An 18,063-nucleotide genomic window follows, 5' to 3' on the forward strand; every position below is an offset into this window, starting at 1 on the left:
CCCTCGGTGGAATGTGGCGAGGTCCCCACAGGGACTAAGGATTTAGAAAAGAAAACTGGCCGGCGCTGCGGCTCACTAGGCTAATCCTCCGCCTTGCGGCGCCGGCACACCAGGTTCTAGTCCCGGTTGGGGCGCCGGATTCTGTCCCGGTTGCCCCTCTTCCAGGCCAGCTCTCTGCTGTGGCCAGGGAGTGCAGTGGAGGATGGCCCAGGTGCTTGGGCCCTGCACCCCATGGGAGACCAGGGAAAGCACCTGGCTCCTGGCTCCTGGCTCCTGCTATCGGATCAGCGGATCAGCGCAGTGCGCCGGCCGCAGCGGCCATTGGAGGGTGAACTAACGGCAAAGGAAGACCTTTCTGTCTCTCTCTCTCACTGTCCACTCTGCCTGTTAAAAAATAAAAAAGATAAATAAAAAAAAAAGAAAACCGCTGGTGCTCCCTTGTGCACACGCCCCACCTGCTGGTCAAGCGGCAGCACTGCACTGTTGAAAGGCTGCTTCGCCCCGGGCGCTGAGCTTGGGCTGGTGATGAGGTCCAGGTCCACGCTTGCCCCGGATCCGCTGGAATCAGTGGGCTTCAGAGAACGTGGGTGTCGCTAAAGCCAGTCTGAGGCCTGTGGTCCTAGATCTTGCGCCATCTACCGACTCGTCCTGATTCCTCTTTAAACCAACGACTCCATGACTCTGCCACCTGCGTCTCCGGTCTGTCCACGCTACTCCACTCTCAGCTGCCCTTGTGGAGAGTCCTCTCTCAGCAGCTAAAAGCAGCCCTGGGCGGAGCTGTGTCGCACCCTCAGGGTGGTCACCCATCACTACCGCCATTCAGGCAGATCCAGCTTCCTTGTCCTACTCACTCATCTACCTCAGCCTCCCGGGCACTCGATTCATCTCTTCACTGTCCTCTTCCTAAGGGTGGGGAAACTGGGGGCAGGAAATGACCACTGGCTGTTTCTATCTCTGGAAGGTCGCTGAAGAGGTTAGCTCCCTCCTCACCCTAGAATGGGCTGGGCAGGCTGGGCGTGCCTGGCGTCGCCCCCAGGTGCACAGTGGAGGAGGGAAGGTAACCGGGCACCTGCGGGAGGGGCTGTCCCTACCCTCCCTCCGCAGGGCCCCGGCTTCCAGCTCATCACTGGCTTCCCCACGCCAACGCCCTGCCCGGCCTTTCTGGGTGGGCCAGCAGTCTGTCGCATGCACTTACTGCCTTGGACAGGAAATAGGCTTAAGCAGCTTCTGCATTTTTTTTTCCATTATCCAGTGTTTTTATTTCTTCTATGCCAGCGCCGGCCCTGCCTGTAGCTTTTCTGACCCCCTGGTCTTCCCACATTGCTGTCCTACAATTTGACAAGAGCTGTGTTTTGCCTTATTTTTTAATAAAAAAGTTCACATCTTGGTGCCTTGTCTATGGTTAGGAGGTGGGAAGCTGGTGATGGGCCCGTACTTTGCTACTCCAGAAACACGGACAGCAGTTTAGGAAGCTAAGGCCGCGGCTCCCAAGAAGGCAGGAACCAGGCACGCTGCCCGCACACTGCCCCCACTCTGCCCAGGGACCTCCCTCACTTCAGGCTGCCGCACCGAGAACCACGCCTCCACGCCTCCGTGCGTGCGGGGCGGGTGAAGTGGGGAGGTTCAGGAGTGCACCCGCCCCACCCCGCCCACGGAGACAGACCTCCCCCCCCCCCCCCCCCGAGGCCTGGGTGACAGCCCATGCGCAAGGGAAGATAAATACACAGAGGCTTTGAATCTCTATCAAATGTGGTTTTTATTCAACTGACAAGCACTTTCTACAGCTGCACTTGTGGAACATCACATGGCAAAAACAGGAGTCTTTCTCTAGACTTTTTTTTTTCCTTTTTAAACCTTATTAAAAATGAGATTGGTCCTAAAAATATAGAAAGAAATAAATTTAAATTCACAAAAAACTGTACATTATCAAAAAGTCACTAAAACACCACATTTGGTTATATAAAAAGTCAGTCCCTTTTGTTGTAAAAGGAACGTGGAAACTTGTTGGTGTCGATGGTGTGGTTTCTTCCTGTTACCAGACTGATGGGGGAGGGGAAACAGAGGGCAGGGTGGCTTGTCTTTGCTTTTTCACCTGTCTTCCCTACCGAATACTCCTTATCGTCAAGAAGAGAAAACCCACCTAACTCAAGGGGTGGTAAGGATGAGGAAAGAGAACTGAGAAATGGCCCCTGTGATCATCCCCGCTCCCCACCCCCTTCAAACCTGAGGTGAGGACCCCCCCCACCTGAAGAGTGCCTGGTCCCTAGGGAAAGAGGTGGGCGGGGGCGGAACACAGAGCCGGAGCCGCCAGGCCCTCCGCCTCCCCTCCCCTGCGAGGAGAGCGAGCTGGCGCGGCGCCGCCGGGGAAGCCCGGGTGGAGGAGCCCCCGCTCCAACAGCCCAAACAGCTGGCCAACACAAAGTCTGTTACAGCGCAGTTACTTAGATAAAATATAAATATTTATGCATAATATAAAGTCAATTCAAATATTCTTCAATCCACCTCTTATTTAAAAGCAAAAAACAAAAATCTCAAATAAAGTTAAAAGTTTTGAGGTTTATCTGACAGAAAAGGCGACTTTAGAAATAGGCTATGGGGGAGAAGGGACATACGGGAGAGGGAGGGGCTGCCCGGGCCCACACTGCCCCGCCCCGCCAGTGCTGTGCCCCGCCCGGCACCCTCCCCCGCCAAGGGAGCAGCGGCCTCCCCAGTGCAAGTACCCGTAATCTCCGACGGGAGGCGCTCTGCTGAGCAGGAAAGCGGGGGGCCGGGGCCCATGGCTATCACGTGCACTTAGGCGCTTTCCTCTCACCTGCTGGGGGCTTAACTCACCGGCCCTGCGGGGCAGTGGTAGACCCAGGGCTTCCCCCTGCCCTCTCTCCTGTGCTCCGGGGTCTCTGCTGCTGGGGAGGGGGCAGAAAGCACAACTAAACCCACAGAAGCTCAAGGGATTTTGGAAAGATCCAGTTCTAGCCCTCTCCCTGCAAAAGCTTAAAACTCGAAGCCTCTGAGGAGGGAGCGCCTGCTGAAAGATTGCACAGTTTGCAGAGGCTGGAACAGAGGGACGAGGAGAGAGGAGGGAAACAGCCTTGTCCCCAGAGAGCTTGTTCCTGTGGTTTCCCAAAGACAAAAAACAAACGATAGTTTGAGACGACGGGAAAAGGGATAAAAACAGGTAATTTGGGGAAACTGAATGGGATCCCAGCAGTCACAGCATCCCCTCCCTCCCCCCGTCTCACACTCACACACTCACACACACACACACTCTCACACTCGCTCTGAGGCCAGTTAACTGCTCCCTGGCCTTCATCTTGGGGTGTGCCCAAACTCAGCAGTACTTGTCCCTGAGGAGTTCCCGAGCGGGAGGTTTGGGGAGGAGGCGGGAAGGCCCAGGCGCCGGCCGCCCCTCTCCCCAGCTGCCGAGTTTCAGAGAAGGCTGGAAACTCAGCGTGGAGGACAGCCACGGCAGGAAGAGGACAGCAAGACGGGGGCCTCCGAACTTTTTTTTTTCCTTTGCAGGGTAAAAAGTGGGAGAAAGGAGGGGAAGAACCCGTACACGATAGTTTTCCATTATTGGACGAGAGAAAATTTGAAAAAATGGAGGGCAGAGGGGAAGGAAAAGAAAAACTCGAGAGCAAGTGAGGAGCAGGAAAGACTGAACATGGAAGCAGCATGTCCAGGGCCCGGTGTCCGGCTCGACACACTGGGAGTAAGTCCACTTACTGGCCGTCACTGCGGGTCCGCACACAGTACAGAGTGTTTCTCGGTTTCACACATTCACTAGAACTATTGCTATTGTTAAATAACCCCAGGATGCTGGGGCGGTACAGGGAGGGGGGGGCCAGGAGGAGGAAGCGGGGCCTTCTCTCCCCCTCCCATTTTTAAGTAGGAAATAAAACAGAAAGGAGAAATTATTTTTCTTTTTTTGGCTTTCAGTCCAGAAGGACCTCATCTCTGCCCCTCTGATCTAAGGAGCAGGAGGAGGAAGGGAGATGGGTGCGGGGTAAGAGAGGATGTGGGTGCTGCCGTGGGCAGGGTCCAAAATCAGGATTATCTGACTCAGCCTGACCCAGGGCAGCATCAGCAGTTGAGAATGGCAGGTTTGTTTGTTTGGAAGGTGGGCGGGGCCACCCCGCCTCCCTCGCCTCACAGATTGGCCTGTTTTCCCTGATAAAACTCCTCCCAGCGGCTCTCGAAGAAGCGGCGCATGATGTGCCCAGCCTTGCCCACTTCAGAGTCGTCCTCGTTGAAGGTCTGGCAGTTGTCAAAGACCAGGAGGGCGTCTGCAGCAAACTCCTCGGAGCTGGTGTACCTGGGCGGGGTGGGGGGCGGGAGTTGGCTCAGAGCTGCGGTGAAGAAGCGGGGGGTGTGTGTGTGCGCAGCTGACAACTACTCACCCGCCCCGGAGCAGTCGCTCCCGCATGGTAGAAAAATCCATAGGGTTTTTGATGATGCGCCGGTACCCACTGACCAAGCGAGGGTTCACAGGCTCCAGGAAAGGCCAGGCTGCATCATGGGACTCCATCTCCATCAGGATAATCCTGGCACCACAAGAACAGCCACAGCTCCATCTCAGGATAGACGTGGACAACCGCAGCCCACCCAGCCCTTGGCTCTGGCAGGGTACATACAGCCAGCTGTTCCCAGGATTCGCTCAACTCACTCGCAAAACGTGAGATCGCTGTGGTGGTTCCGCATTGAGAGCCGCCGCCGCTTGCATGGAGACAGCCCCTCTTCTGAGAACCGAGGCACCGCAGGGCTCTCTCGGCCCCGCGACAGCACCCGGCGCCGGCGGCTGTCCCCCTCGGAGAAGCTCAGCGGGTAACTGCTTTTCCGCTTCTGGCCTCGCTTTGGGAAACCAGGCTTCTGAGTGAATTCCTCCGCTACCTGCTGAGGACAGGAAAAAGGTAAAAGCAGCCATCGCTGGCACCGTATGCTGCATGCCCTCCAGGTCACGGGAATCCAGATACTTTCACAGGGGCTGGTGTCGTGGTGCAGCAGGTTAAGCTGCCACCTGGGACGCCCGCATCCCATACCAGAAGAGTGCCCGGTTCAAGTCCTGGCTACTCCGCTTCCGATCCAGCTCCCTGCTTTTAATGCACCTGGGAAGCATGGGAAGATGGCTCAAATATTTAAGTTCCTGCCAGCCACGAGAGACCGGGATGGAGGTCCTGCCTTCTGGATTCAGCCTGGCCCAACCCTGACTGTTGGCAGCCATCTGTGGAGTGAACCAATGGTTGGAAGACCTCTGTCTCTCTCTTTCTCTGCCTTTCAAATAAATAATCTTGAAAAGAATCCTTTCACACAGAAGCCAACATGTGAATCTACGTGGAAGGTGGTTGATTATGCCTATTTTAAAGAGGAAGCAGCTAAGGCCACGTAAGTAACACATCCTAAGGAGGACTAGAACCCAGGTCTCGTGCCACCGAGGCTGCAAAGACCAAGGGCATGATAGGGTCCTTTGTAGGACTGGTAGTAAACGGGAGGGCCCTGAAGGAACAGAAGCCTCACCTGGGCCAGACAGACAGCACAGAACCAGTCTCCTTCTGGGACAGCTTCCATCTTGGGCCGATGGCAGTAAATGTGGCAGCCACGGTCACACCCATCACAAAGCAGAAGAAACTCATCGTTGTCACCCTTCCGGCAAACTAGACAGGTCTGGACCAAGGTTGTGAGGAGGCCGAGTGAGGCTTCAGGCCTCCACCTGCCAGCGACCCTCCCCAGTGCGGCTGCCCCCCACCCCTTACCACTTTGTTGACGGACTTCTCCCAGGCAATGGAGCGCTCCAGCTGGGCCAGGCACAGGCACACCTGCGCTGCGCTCCGGCACCGCTCAAGCGTCTGGCGCCACACCCGAATGCGAGGGGTGATCTCGTATGATCTGGAGGAAGAAGATGGTGACCCCTGGATGAGGAGCGGGATCCACTGAAGGGAGAACACACCCCTTCTCTCTCCAGGAGCAAGACTGGGGGAGTGGGAGACACTCACATCTCTGTGGCGGTGCCCTCAGGGGCACCATTGGGTGCGCTGAGCAGGGCCTTCTCCAGCACCACCTCATGCGCCGGCCAGAGAGGCTCCCGCAGGTACCGGCGCTCCACGTTCTGCTCCAGGGCGGCCAGCCGTGTCACGGCCAGGTCCAGCGGGTTGGTGGCTTTACGCTGCGGTACCAGTCCTTCCCTGCCCCTCCCCCTCCACGTGATATCCTCTTGGGAGTCAGGCAGGTGCTCGCAGTAGGCCAAATCCTCCCGAGTCGAGTCTGGGCTCGGGCATGTCCAGCCCTTGATGCCAGAGAGAGGAATAAAACTCATTACACAGGAAGGAAACCGGACATGGGAAGAAAAGGAACATTAGGTCGTTTGTCAAGTGGGCACTCAGGGCTTTTGCAAGTGGTTGAACAAGGGATTAAGACACCCCCCTCCCCTCCCCTCCCCACCCAGGGCAAGCCCCATGGTACCCGAATCTGCAGATCCGACAGGACAACTCGCCGCTCTAGCTCCTCCACCCACTGAAGCACGGCTAAGTCTGTCTCATAGGTCTTCTCTGTGGGGGACCAGCTCAGAATCCCATCTTGCAAGGCAGGCAGCTGGCAGGGCTCAAAGATGGAGTCTGAGAAGGGAGGGGCAGAGGGCGAGGCCATCAGGCCACTGTCCACAGCAGCCGCCCACTGCCGACCGGGCTCCCCAGGCAGGTGCCGTCGGGTCTACTTGCCAGCTGAGGGCCGCAGGCAGACCTCCTGCAGGAAGTCCCTGTGCTTGCTGAGGTGCTTGTGGAGTGCCTTCTCCCGGATGCCTCGGGGGTGCAGGGCCTTCAGCGTGGCGTCCACCACGTCAGGATCCCGGATCCACCACCAGCCCGAGCGCATCTCTGTGGGCAGAGCACATGGATGTGACCGGCGGGGGCAGGAAGCAGCTGTCACTCCTCCTCCACACCACTTCCAGGTCACTCACCAGGGGGCACAGGCTGCGCTGTCAGCTGGGTTAGGTAACGCTGCTCCATCTGCTTGAAGAACTTACTGGGAGGCCTCCCTCTCCGCTTCAGTTGTCCCAACTCTGTGGGGCTCTGTGTCATCTCTCCAGCATCTCCTGTCCGCCGCTTAGCGGCCAGCCCAGGGCAAGGGGTAGAAGAGAACTGCACCGGAGAACACGAGTTGGCAGCACTGGCTCTGCTGCCCTGTGAACAGAACACAGGAATGAGGGCATGTCCATGCTTTTGAGGCCCCTTAACTTCAGGCAACGGAGCCTGTGGCAAGATGAAGCACCTACCACTAGTGCTGGTGACTTACTGGCTTGGAGGAGGCAGGCAGCTGAGGGGAGGGTGCGGGCTGGTCCTCGGAACCTGCAGGGGGCGGTGTCGGGGCAGCATTGCACGGCGTCGGGGCTGGGAAGTTAAGCCAGGGTGCTGGAGCATCAGGACTGGACCCGGCCTCCTCAGGCTCCGGCTCCTCCAGGGGCTGTCCCGGGGCTGGGTCTAGTTTTCCTGGGCTGCTATCAGGTGTGAGGACTGAGCTACTCAACAGGGAGCCATGGCTCTGAGTTTGACTCAGCCAAGACAGGAAGGCTGACTGGCTGAGATCATGCTGGCTCTGACCCAGGGACACGGGGGAGCCTTCTGGCTCCAGGAATCCGTTATGGGGCTGAGGACACGACTGGGGCTGGGGCTGGGGCTGGGGCTGGGCAGGAGCCTGAAGCTGAGGACAGGGCTGAGCCTCCAGCTGAAGCTGCGCCTGGGGCTCCTCTGAATCCTGTCCTCTGGCAGGGGACTTCGGGTGTCTGTGTTGCAGAGACCCAGGCTTAGTTTTTCGAGGTCGGCCTCGGGCTCGGGCAGGAGAACTGGCAGCCGTGCTGGAGCCACCAGGCTCCCTCTTCACAGAGAAGAGCACATGGTTGGGTGGAGGATGGGTTGCCACCTTCAAGGACTCTGTTTCCTGCTTTACAGCATCCTCAGGAACTACAAAGAGAAGCAAAGACCATAAGACACATACAGCTATATAGTGGGAAAGAAAGAAGGCACATAAGCCAGGATGGAGAAGACATTTGGTAAGGAGTAAAGATGCTACTTGGGCAGTCCACATTCCATACTGGGGTGCTAGGGTTCAAGTCCTGGCTCTGTTCCCAATCCCAGCTTCCTCCCAATCTGCACCCGGGAGGCAGTGGTAATGGCTCAAGTACTTGAGTCTCTGCCCCCACGTGCAAGATACAGATTGAATTCCTGGCTCTTGACTTCAGCGTGGCTCAGCCCTCACTGTCGCAGACATTTGGGAAGTGAACCAGCAGATGAGAGCTAGGTCTCTTTGCCTTTCAGATTAAAAAAAAAATTAAACATAGTATATACTTTCATTTTCTCTTGGAATAAGAACAGCTTATATCAATAAATACAGTATCTGGAAAAGAAACACTTTCCTCCAAAGTCAGCAGCAACAGATCAAAAGCCAGCATCTACTGAGAACCAACTCTGTTAAGAGGTATTCGAAGAGTATTAACTCACGTTACTGTACTCCCAGCCTCATGAAAGACCTCTACAAATGACACACTGAAGCCTACAGTTGGTAAATGGAAGAGGTGAGCAATCTTACTCCAGAGAGAAAATGAGATCGACAGAGACAGAGCCCACATTGGCTGGTTCACTGCCCAAATGCCCAAAAAGGCTGGGGCTGGGCTAGGCTGAAGCCAAAAGCAGGAAACTCAATCTAGGTCTTCCACAAACTTGGCAGGAAGCCAACTGCTTGAGCCATCAGCACTGCTCCTAGAACGTGTACTGGCATTAAGCTAGAAGACAGAGCTGGAGCCGGGCATCAAATCCAGGTGTGTTTCCGTGTGGTGCACGCTCACAGGTAGGCAAGACAACTGGCCCAGCGCCTGCGCTCTTCATCCCTATACTGATTCTCATAAAATGAAAGACCCAAGACTACCAGGTAGAGCAAAAGAAATTGTGTAACTTTTGTTGTTAGACAGGATTCAGAATCTAGGCTCTCCCCTTCCGCCTCCCCCACACACCTACCTAAGCTCCCCTCTGTTCCTTCCACGAAGATACCAGCCAAATATGGTAACACCCAGTAGCGGCGTCTGTATCGGTCTTGACCCAAGGAGACTGCCCGAAGCATCTGAGATGAATGTAGCAGCTTTTTTCGAAAGAAGAGCTGACGCTGGGTAGGCAGTGGAAAAGGAAGACAGACAACAAATAAAAACCACACTTCCGAAGTGACAACGGTGAAGCATCCAGTATACGGGAGAAATGCTAACAGCTCAGTTCCTATGCAGTCAGCACCACCCGGGCCCAGCTCCGACACGACTCACTGCCCGCCCCCACACACCCCCGCCCCAGGAGCAGCCCGCAGGGTACCTTGCTCAGCTTCTCTATCTGGCGCTCCAGCTCTGGGATGCTAGATGTTGTGGCATCAACCTGCAGAGAGGCAAGAGGACACTGAGAAAAAGAACTCAAAAAAGAGAAATAATCTGTTTTCCCACTTCCACTTTCCTTGGTCTTTGGCCAGTACCTCTCCATCCCTCCGTCCCCTGCGGCCATGGACGGCGGCAGCAGCTTCTTCCTCTTCTTCCTCTTCCACGCCGCTGGTCTCCTCCATGATCCGAGAACTACGCCTCCTTCGCAGGCTTTCCTCCAGACCCTCCATCTCCACCTCAGACCGCCCAGTTCGCTTAGCCAGAGCAGTTTTCAGTCTGGAGACAGATGAGGAGAGTAAGGGAAACCGCGCTGAGGAACCTAACAGACCCAGACTCTAGGCCACTCAGAGCCCCCAGCAAGCCCAAACCCACGGCAGGGAGGAGCGAGGGCATCGCACTCCAGGCAGAGGTTCTGGCTATGGCCCACCCTCTCCGGGCTCAGTCCTGTCCCTACCTCCGGAGCCGACCTTCAACGATCCACTTGTTTTTCCTGTAGCTGGACATACTCTCCAGAGTCTTGTCAATCTCACTGCAGAACAGGGAATGGGATTGAGAGGCGAAAGTGGCAGCACAGGAAAGAGGGAGGGAGAGTCATAGAAAAAGGGGCTGCAGCTGAACATGGAGTCTCAGCCTAGAACCCAGACGGCAAGGTGGGCAACGAGACTCAGTGCCAAGTTCTGAAGAGGCCCTTCAGAACACAGCAATGAATCCACGTCACCCCAGGACTCCTGGGAGGCCAGCCCCTCTCCCAGCCCACTGTGACACCCCCAGCCTCTCACTTGATGATGAGGGTGGAGCCGTTGAGCTCATGCACAAGGAAAGCCAGGACAGCTGCTTTCTGCTGCGGGGGCTGGGCCTGGAAAGGCTGCGTGCGCAGGCTGTCGCAGAGGGCCGGCTCCGCACCGTACGCCATAAGGAAGCAGCGCAGGATCTCAGACACGTTGTCCCTCGTCAGGGGGATCTCAGACACCTTCTCCCCCAAGATCTTTAGGGACTGTGTGGAGGAGAGCATAACGGGAGTGAAGAGGGAAGAGAAACAACTTGAGACACATGAACCTGGAACAGTAAAACACAGCAGAATGCTATGGGATCAAGAAAGGACAACATGAAGACTGACTATGAAGGAAGGAAGAATACAAAAGAAAAGGAATAAAATAAAGGGAAATGGACAAAATAAGGAGAGAGGAAGAAAAGGAAAGAGAAGGAGAACAGAAATGAAAGCTCTGTTTCTCCTCTAGTTGTTCGGAGGGAGGAACTCAAAGAAAAAGCGAAAGTAAGACGATAAAGGGCTGGCCCTCGGGCCCTCCCTCCCGGCTGCCGAGGAGCTGAGCTCACCTGACAGTAGGCGGGCAGGCCGGGGTCACAGAGGGCAGCCTTCAGGAGCCGCACCAGCAAGTCTTGCACCTCGCCCAGGCTGTCACCTTGACAGAGAAGTCCCTCCTGCAGCACCCCCAGGCTAGGCACGTCTTTGGTAGGGTCAAAGCCCAGCACCTTGCCGAAGCTATGCAGGAACTCCACGATGGTCAGGCAGTCTGAGAATGCCCTACTGGGCAGAGTCAGACCAGGGATGCGGGAGAAGTCAGGCAGAGGCTGGAGGGGCAGAAGCAGCAAGGAGTTCTGTCACACATCCTGTGAGTGCTGTTCACGAAGCTCTGCCTCTAACAGAGCCCTCCCCTCTTACCTGGTGGTCAGCCAGACACATGTCCTCTGTGGGCTTCTTCATCTCCTCCAGGATCATCTGCTGCCTCTGCCGCTCCTCCAGGCGCCTCTGCGTGGCCACGCTCTTGTCTGCCCTACACGCTGGCTTGGCTCTGGCCACCTCCTCCTTTTCCTTCACCTTCACCTTCTCCTTCTTTTCCCTCTTGACTTTTTCCTTTAGTTTTTCCTGCTTTGTCTTTACTTTCTCTTTCTCAACCTACACACCCAAAGCAGAGAGAAACGAAGAGTGCCATGAAGACACCAGTCACCACCCTGTCCTGGTCCTGGTCTTTCCCAGCCTGAGAGAGAGCCCAGAAATGCAACTACAAAGCAAGACTGGGGCACAAAGTATCGGTTCAGTGGCTTCAAAATTATATTCAGCAAATGCGTACACGCACTTACCTTGGGTTTCTTCTTAGCTTCCTTCTGCTTTAAGCTCTTGGTCTCTTGTTTCCGCTTGTTTCTGGCCTGTAAATCATAAAGGAAGAAGTCATTTCTCCTCAAAACCCTTGACAGCATCTCTGCACAGGCTAGGATTCAAAAACAGACAAAGGTGCTGGAGGAGAGGCGAGCGATGGGATGACAGGCTGGCAACGGATCCTTCCCTCACCTTGCAGGTGTCCACATTTTCTTGAACAAGCCAATTCGCTAAAATCAAAGCCAAGAAATGTCAGGGTAATGGAAGTGCCGCTATACAGGGGTGGCAGATGTGGGAGATGGAAGAGAAGATGAAGCAGGTCGTAGGCAAAGTGACCAGGGCACCACCACTGATGTCCTCACCTGCCCTTGGGTGGTCTGGCACTCTCCCCGTTGTATCTTCTGCCTCATCTTCTTCTTGCTTTTACTGATTTTTGCTTTATCCTCCTCACTCAGTGTTTCTGTGAAGGCAGAAAGAAAAAGTAATCAAGTGAGACAGGACGATGAATCCCTGGCATCCAGGGCAGCACACACCTGTCACAAAGCTGGCCTCCCAAGCAGCACCCTGAAGAATCTAGAGTTTTCTGGTTTTTTTTTTTTTTTTTTTTTTTTTTTAATTTCAAAGTATACATAATAAAACGTTGGGAGAAAAAATGTAGGTGAGGCACCTGCTACGGAGGTGGCACAAAGAACTCAAATGGCATCTCCTGCCCAGAAGCAGCAACCCCTGGCTCCAATCGGACTGCTTTGGAAGGGGTCCTGCTGATGGAAAAGAAGCCACAATGGCAGAGTAGCCTTCTGGCCTGTCTCTCTCCCAGGCTACCCAACAAGGGCAATAACCCAGACTTGATAGCAGAGGGAACTGAGAACGGAAACAGAAGGCCACACTACCGGAGAGGAGGGCAGCAGACAGAGGCACCAACAAACCCAGAATACACCTGATGAAAAGGCAGACGCCTCACTACAGTCACACTAACCCTCGCGTGGCGTCGCTTACAGTCAGTTCCTAAGTCTCGCTCCACTAAACCATCTGAATTTCTTCCTTTCTGAAAAACTGAATACTGAAGTATAATTTTTGCAAACAATAGGGCATTTCCAAATTGATGTTTTCAACATAACAGTGCATCTTCTTGTTTCTGGTATAGAAACACCACCCTACTTCTACATGGCAATCCTCTAAGTCAGATCTAGCATGGGCAGATGAAGCACTTACAGCATCCGTTAAACATCAGACTTGTTCTCATTCCTACAGTCAGAAGAACATGGCAGAGCTGAACTCTGAATGAGAATCCAACGACTCAATGTTTTCCTATTCTTCACACTAAACGAGTAAATGCAGTATTTACTGAAGAAAACCCAGACATTTCCCACCTCTCTATCCTACTAAAATAGAGCTGATTATCTTCTGAATTCAGATGTGAATTCTGAATCTCCATGAAGGTGGTAACGAGCAGGGCAAGAGGGTACAGCTGCAATCAGGCAAGTACGGAGCTGCAGGATGAGTAACAGCGGGTACAGAAGGCCTCTCCTTTGGGCTCTGTAACCACATCTAGGGGCAGAGCAGCTCAAGGAAGAAGCGGGTTAGAAAAGTAGTGCCCAAAGGGCTGGGGCCCAGACGCTGCATTCCAGACTCGTTCTGTCCAGATAATGGCAGTCCCAGTTCTGGGGAACCCAAGCATTAGTAACCAGCAATGCTTCAGGTACCTCACGAAAGGAGCGGAATCCCACAGTAACAAATACCACTGTACCTTGGGCATCCAGTTTCTTTAAGAGGCGGTTATCTGTTTTATTCAATAGCTCAGGGATTTTGACTTTGGGGGGCCGACCTCGGCCCCGTTTCACCTTGGGAACTTCCTTAGTCTTAGACTTCTCAGTGTTTCGAGGTCGGCCTCGTTTGCCAGTAATTGCCTGGATCCTGGAAGGAATCTCTTCGGCCGAGAGCTGTACCCACTGCAAGCCCTAAGGGAAAGAGGGAGACCATTACAGGAAGGAATCTGTTAGGCCTTCTGAACCAGTCAGTGCCTCCCAGAATCCCCAAACCCTACAAGAAGCTGCAGCTTGTCCACTACCTTTCTCAGTGACAGAAGCATATATAAACCCTTGAGTCTGTACCTCTGGTGTGTCTCTCTCTTCAAAGAAATCTCCAACAGGCATACGGGGACTGAAGCTAAAGTGCTCACGGCGGACACTGTGTACCACGTTGCGGCTCAGATACTACAAGGAGGAAGTAAAGCAACATTAATGAGGTCACAGCCCTATCATGCCTTTGGAAAGCAACACCACAAGCAGAACAGGCCCTGGAGCAAACAATGCCAGCCTGCTGCTACTGGGCGCAAGGAAAGGAGTCTGTGCTTCCTTTTAAAAAGCCCACAAAAGCCACATTACCTTGATCACTTCTGGAAACTGTTTCATCCGCTTCCCACAGGGGCCATAATACCATGTCTCCCCCTGCCATCGGTGGCTGCCCTTCTTGATGCGCACCTCTCTCCGCCACCTGCCAGAGAAGCACACGGGCCCTGTCGCCAGGTCACACCCCTACTCACTCCCCATGCCACCCAGGAGCAAGCCCACTGAGCAGATGACCCTCCCGCATCTGTCTCACTAGAACTGCATGCAAATGCAAATGCTGCAGGACACACAAGCTTGATTAAACGGCAGACTTGAACTACAAAAAATCTGCAAACCCCTCAGGAGGAAAGCAATGCAGCAAAATGCCCCAGCTCTGAAAGACCGCCACCCCTCTTTTCCACAAAGGCAGACGTCCAAGCAGCCAGACACCCCTCCCCGAGGCCGTTCAGGGCAATCACTGAGTTTCCACTCTAGAGCTGAAGGCCTAAGGGGACAGAGCGGACAGAGGATGGGGAGGCAGGCAGCACAGAGAAATCCACGCTGACTCCATGAAATGACTCCGCAGGCCAGGATTTAATTACGAACCCTGTGTTCTAAGCAGCAAAATTATTCTATGACTAAACCTTACACTCAGACTTGATGATCACAAGTAGCCAAGAGAGAAGGGGAAATCCCAGGAAGGCAGCTAATCCTACCAGGCCCTTGAGGTTAGCTGGCTTGCTCCTCTGTGAAGGAGCTTCCTGCCCTAACTTCACCAAAGAGGGACCATAACAAAACCACCTCAATTCATTGGTAATAAGCCACTCCCCATTCGTCATTATCCTCTCTCCTTAAAAAGAGGACAAGCCAGCTAGTTTGGAAAAGGTAATAGCTGGAGCCCCTTGAGCAAAACTGAGTCCCAAGAGGAAGAAAATGTGAGTGAAGACAGACCCTGAGAGAAGGAAAACCCAGGACATCTCAAGAAACACTAGCATTGCGGCTAAGTTTCCTGTCATCTACTCTTACCTAGCCCATTCCTCCCCCACCTCAGATGGACAAAGGAGCGCCCTTGTTCTAGAGACATGCATTAAACTCGTCCATGCGTGTAGCACACGAGAGCATTTACCCATGTTGCAGTGGGAGACGAACTTCCTCTGGGGTAGCAATACGTCTTCTCAGGACATCACCTTGGGGGGAAAACAGGGGATTACCCAAGAGTTTCGAGTTTCAGCAAACTACTAAACAGGCCAGGAGGAAAGACATAAACGTCTGGGAAGCAGCTGCAGGCAGAGCAGTCTGGACACTCACCACTACTGGGAGCAGCGACCCCCTCTCCGGCGACCTCGTCCAGGCCAGCAGAGGTTTCGGGGAAGCTGCCGACCTCCTGCACTGCTGAGGAAGCTGCTGGGGAAGCTACAGGAGAGACTTTTGGGGAGGCCACTGGAGCGGTCACGGAGACTGCTGGGAGGGTTGCGGAGGAAGCGGGGGAGGCGGCTGGAGACACTGAGAGGGAGGCTGTGGGGGAGACTGCTGGGGAGGCTGCAGGCCGAAGCGGACTAGCGGACGCCTGGTCGGGGGCTGGCTCCATCAGGGCGGGTGGGAAGTCAGAAGCCCGAGATTCCATCTCTTCCTGCTCAGCATCACTTCCATTATTCAGGTCAAAGCTGTTATCTGGAATCCAATCAAACAGGGTGGGAAAGGAAAAATGGTGTCACGGAAGACGAGAACCTCCTCAAACCTGGACTAAGCTAGACAGAGCAACTTCAAGGGTTTTTCCTTAGGGTTAGACAGAAATAAGCTTCTGGCTTTCGTCCCCAAGCACTCTCACAGGACAAAGCTGCTGCTGGACGTCACTCTATGAAAACTCCTCTTTCACCTGAGCTTCCAGCTTCCTCCTGCCTGCGAACTCCAAGTCTTCCGAGTTCTTCTGAGTGCAGAGCACAGACCACAGCTGCGCAGGCTGGGGCTTGTTCTCTTTAGTCAGATCCCCTCAGCTTCCAGCATGGTGCTCTTGGAGGTTTCCTACCCTTTAGGCCCTAACTATGGAGCCTACTCTCTCACATTTCACAGGTCAAGAACTTCGTTCCACCTCTCTTTACTTACCTTGGAGGACAGACTCCCCTAGGACGGGTGGAGAGGCAGGGCTGGCAAAGATAGAGGCCGATGCTTGGCTGTCATCTGCCAGGAGACTGAAGGCAGTAGCAGTGTTGAGGGAAGGGCAATCGAGGGCAGAGATCACAGGACTGTCCTCAAGCGGCAGCTTGTCCTCTGCACCCATCAGCTCAGTGTCATCAATACCATAAAGTCCTCCGCTCACTGGCTCTTTTCATAGGAGGCGGGAAAATCAGAATACAGGATATTGAGAAAAAAATCAAAAAGCAATATTAAAGAAACATTGGTTTAATACTCAATTTTTTTAAAGAAGGTGTCACTTTTTTTTTTTTTTTTTTTTTTGATTTATTTATTTATCTGAAAGGCAGTTACAGAGAGGCAGAGGCAGAGACAGAGGCTGGTTCAATCCCCAGATGGCCGCAACAGCAGGACCTGCACGGATCCAAAGCCAGGAGCCATGAGCTTCTTCCAGGTCTCCCACATGGGTGCAGGGGTCCAAGGATTTGGGCCATCTTCTACTGCTTTCCCAGGCCATAGCCCGAGAGTTGGATCAGAAGTGGAGCAGCTGGGACTAGAACCAGCACCCATATGGAATGCTGGCACTTCAGGCAGTGGCTTTACCTGCTATGCCACAGCGCCGGTCCCAATACCCAATTCTATTTTCACAGTATAAAGATTTTTTCTAGTATTAAATTAGGGAAAAATTTACTGCCCACTCCCTGAAATAAAGTCATGCAGGGTCGGCATTGAGACATACTGGGTTAAGCCACCACCTGTGACACAAGCATCCCATATGGGCGCCAGTTTGAGTTCCAGCTGTTCCACTTCCAAGTCACTTCCCTGCTAATGTGCCAGGGGAAGCAGCACAAGATGGTACAACTGCTAGTGCCCCTGCAACCATGTGGGAGACCTGGAAGAAGCTCCTAGCTTTGGCTTGGCCCAGCCTTGGCTGTTGTGGCCTTTTGAGGGAGTGAACCAGCAGACAGAAGTTTCTCTCTCTCTCTCTTTCAAATAAATAATTAAATCTTTATTAAAAAATAAACAAATCTTTAAGACAATAATTAAATCTATGAGACTGTAGAAATCCTAAGTCTGAGATAGAAACAAAAGGAAGGGCATTAACTGAACGTCTACCCACATAGATTTGCAAAATTCTAGCATTTATCATTGAAACAGGACTCCCTAATACTGCACTAGGGTAAAAGGTCACTATTAACTGGTGAATGCTTTCTTTCTAGTTAGTTAAAACCCAAACAGTCCACCTGTCTGGTAGTAGGTCCCTATCCAGTGAATTATTATAGCTCAGGGCTCTTGGCCAAATGGAACACTAGGAGAGAACCTGGGAAATGAACCAATTCAGCTCAGAGTGCAGCTGGCCCAGGCAGGCCAGTGGTGTGTCTGCCACAGGATTATCTGGAGGTCCCAGCACCCCATATTCCTTAATCCTGTTCCTGGTTTACCAGCTCTTCCAGCTGCTGAAGGGAGCCAGCCCACCTGGTGCCAGAGAGTCAAAGGGCTCCAGGGAGTCTTCACTGAGGATTGGAGTGTCTTCCAGTTGATCAGGAAGATGTGAAGGATCATCCAAACAGCTCACTGAGGGGTCAGGGACCAAGACTGAGACCTCTTGGTGTAATGACTCCACAGAGGGGACAGAACCATTGTAGCCACACATCTTCAGTTCTAAGGAATTCCAGGAGACAGCAAAAGTCAAAAATCAGTGCCTTCAACTGACTCATTCAGCTACAATAAGCAGGCAGTCTTTGCTAGAAGTGTTTTCATTCACTCAACATTTATCGCTGCCAGGACACCAGTTCTACATGCTGGAACCAACCACATCAAGATACCCTATGTCAGCAGAAGTGTGCTGGGAAAATCAATCCTGAGGCAGTGCAGAGGAGTTAGGCCTGACACAAGAACCCCAATATGTTCTCAGAAATCTTCCCCATCCAGTGGGAAGGGAAAACACACTATGATTTTACAGGGTGGTTCCCTTGGACAGGGAATCAACTACATGCTAAACTTTTCTCTTTTGAGAGAGAAGATGAGGAGTCGTCACATGTACCAACACTAACAATGAGGGAAACTGAGCAGACAAGCAATGATGTGCTTGC

General features: G+C 53.5%; 1 protein-coding gene across 32 annotated transcripts in view; it reads right to left on the bottom strand.

Annotated features, from left to right (window-relative positions):
• Positions 1–1,737: 1,737 nt before the first annotated feature.
• BAZ2A (bromodomain adjacent to zinc finger domain 2A) overlaps positions 1,738–18,063 on the bottom strand; it is a 37,924-nt gene continuing 21,598 nt past the window's right edge. For 22 of the 32 annotated variants that reach the window (XM_089308532.1, XM_089308533.1, XM_051832808.3 and 19 more), the window contains 26 exons: positions 17,447–17,632; positions 15,944–16,162; positions 15,149–15,511; positions 14,967–15,027; positions 13,898–14,006; positions 13,625–13,726; positions 13,261–13,471; positions 11,876–11,973; positions 11,498–11,563; positions 11,079–11,312; positions 10,733–10,987; positions 10,177–10,391; positions 9,852–9,926; positions 9,493–9,673; positions 9,339–9,419; positions 8,997–9,141; positions 7,282–7,946; positions 6,947–7,169; positions 6,708–6,863; positions 6,454–6,605; positions 5,988–6,277; positions 5,748–5,880; positions 5,512–5,658; positions 4,664–4,890; positions 4,398–4,541; positions 1,738–4,312 (listed from right to left, as the gene is read on the bottom strand). In XM_089308532.1, the coding sequence (XP_089164658.1) occupies positions 4,147–4,312; positions 4,398–4,541; positions 4,664–4,890; positions 5,512–5,658; positions 5,748–5,880; positions 5,988–6,277; positions 6,454–6,605; positions 6,708–6,863; positions 6,947–7,169; positions 7,282–7,946; positions 8,997–9,141; positions 9,339–9,419; positions 9,493–9,673; positions 9,852–9,926; positions 10,177–10,391; positions 10,733–10,987; positions 11,079–11,312; positions 11,498–11,563; positions 11,876–11,973; positions 13,261–13,471; positions 13,625–13,726; positions 13,898–14,006; positions 14,967–15,027; positions 15,149–15,511; positions 15,944–16,162; positions 17,447–17,632 (4,904 nt within the window). In that variant the 3' untranslated portion in view covers positions 1,738–4,146. Of the gene's footprint in view, positions 4,313–4,397; positions 4,542–4,663; positions 4,891–5,511; positions 5,659–5,747; positions 5,881–5,987; positions 6,278–6,453; positions 6,606–6,707; positions 6,864–6,946; positions 7,170–7,281; positions 7,947–8,996; positions 9,142–9,338; positions 9,420–9,492; positions 9,674–9,851; positions 9,927–10,176; positions 10,392–10,732; positions 10,988–11,078; positions 11,313–11,497; positions 11,564–11,875; positions 11,974–12,180; positions 12,272–13,260; positions 13,472–13,624; positions 13,727–13,897; positions 14,007–14,966; positions 15,028–15,148; positions 15,512–15,943; positions 16,163–17,446; positions 17,633–18,063 lie in introns of those variants that run through there. The other 10 variants (XM_051832805.3, XM_070052378.2, XM_089308545.1 and 7 more) reach the window with 4 other exon arrangements.

This window comes from Oryctolagus cuniculus, chromosome 11, assembly GCF_051225735.1.
Source record: "Oryctolagus cuniculus isolate XC-2025 breed Fujian yellow rabbit chromosome 11, ASM5122573v1, whole genome shotgun sequence".
NCBI lineage: Eukaryota > Metazoa > Chordata > Mammalia > Lagomorpha > Leporidae > Oryctolagus > Oryctolagus cuniculus.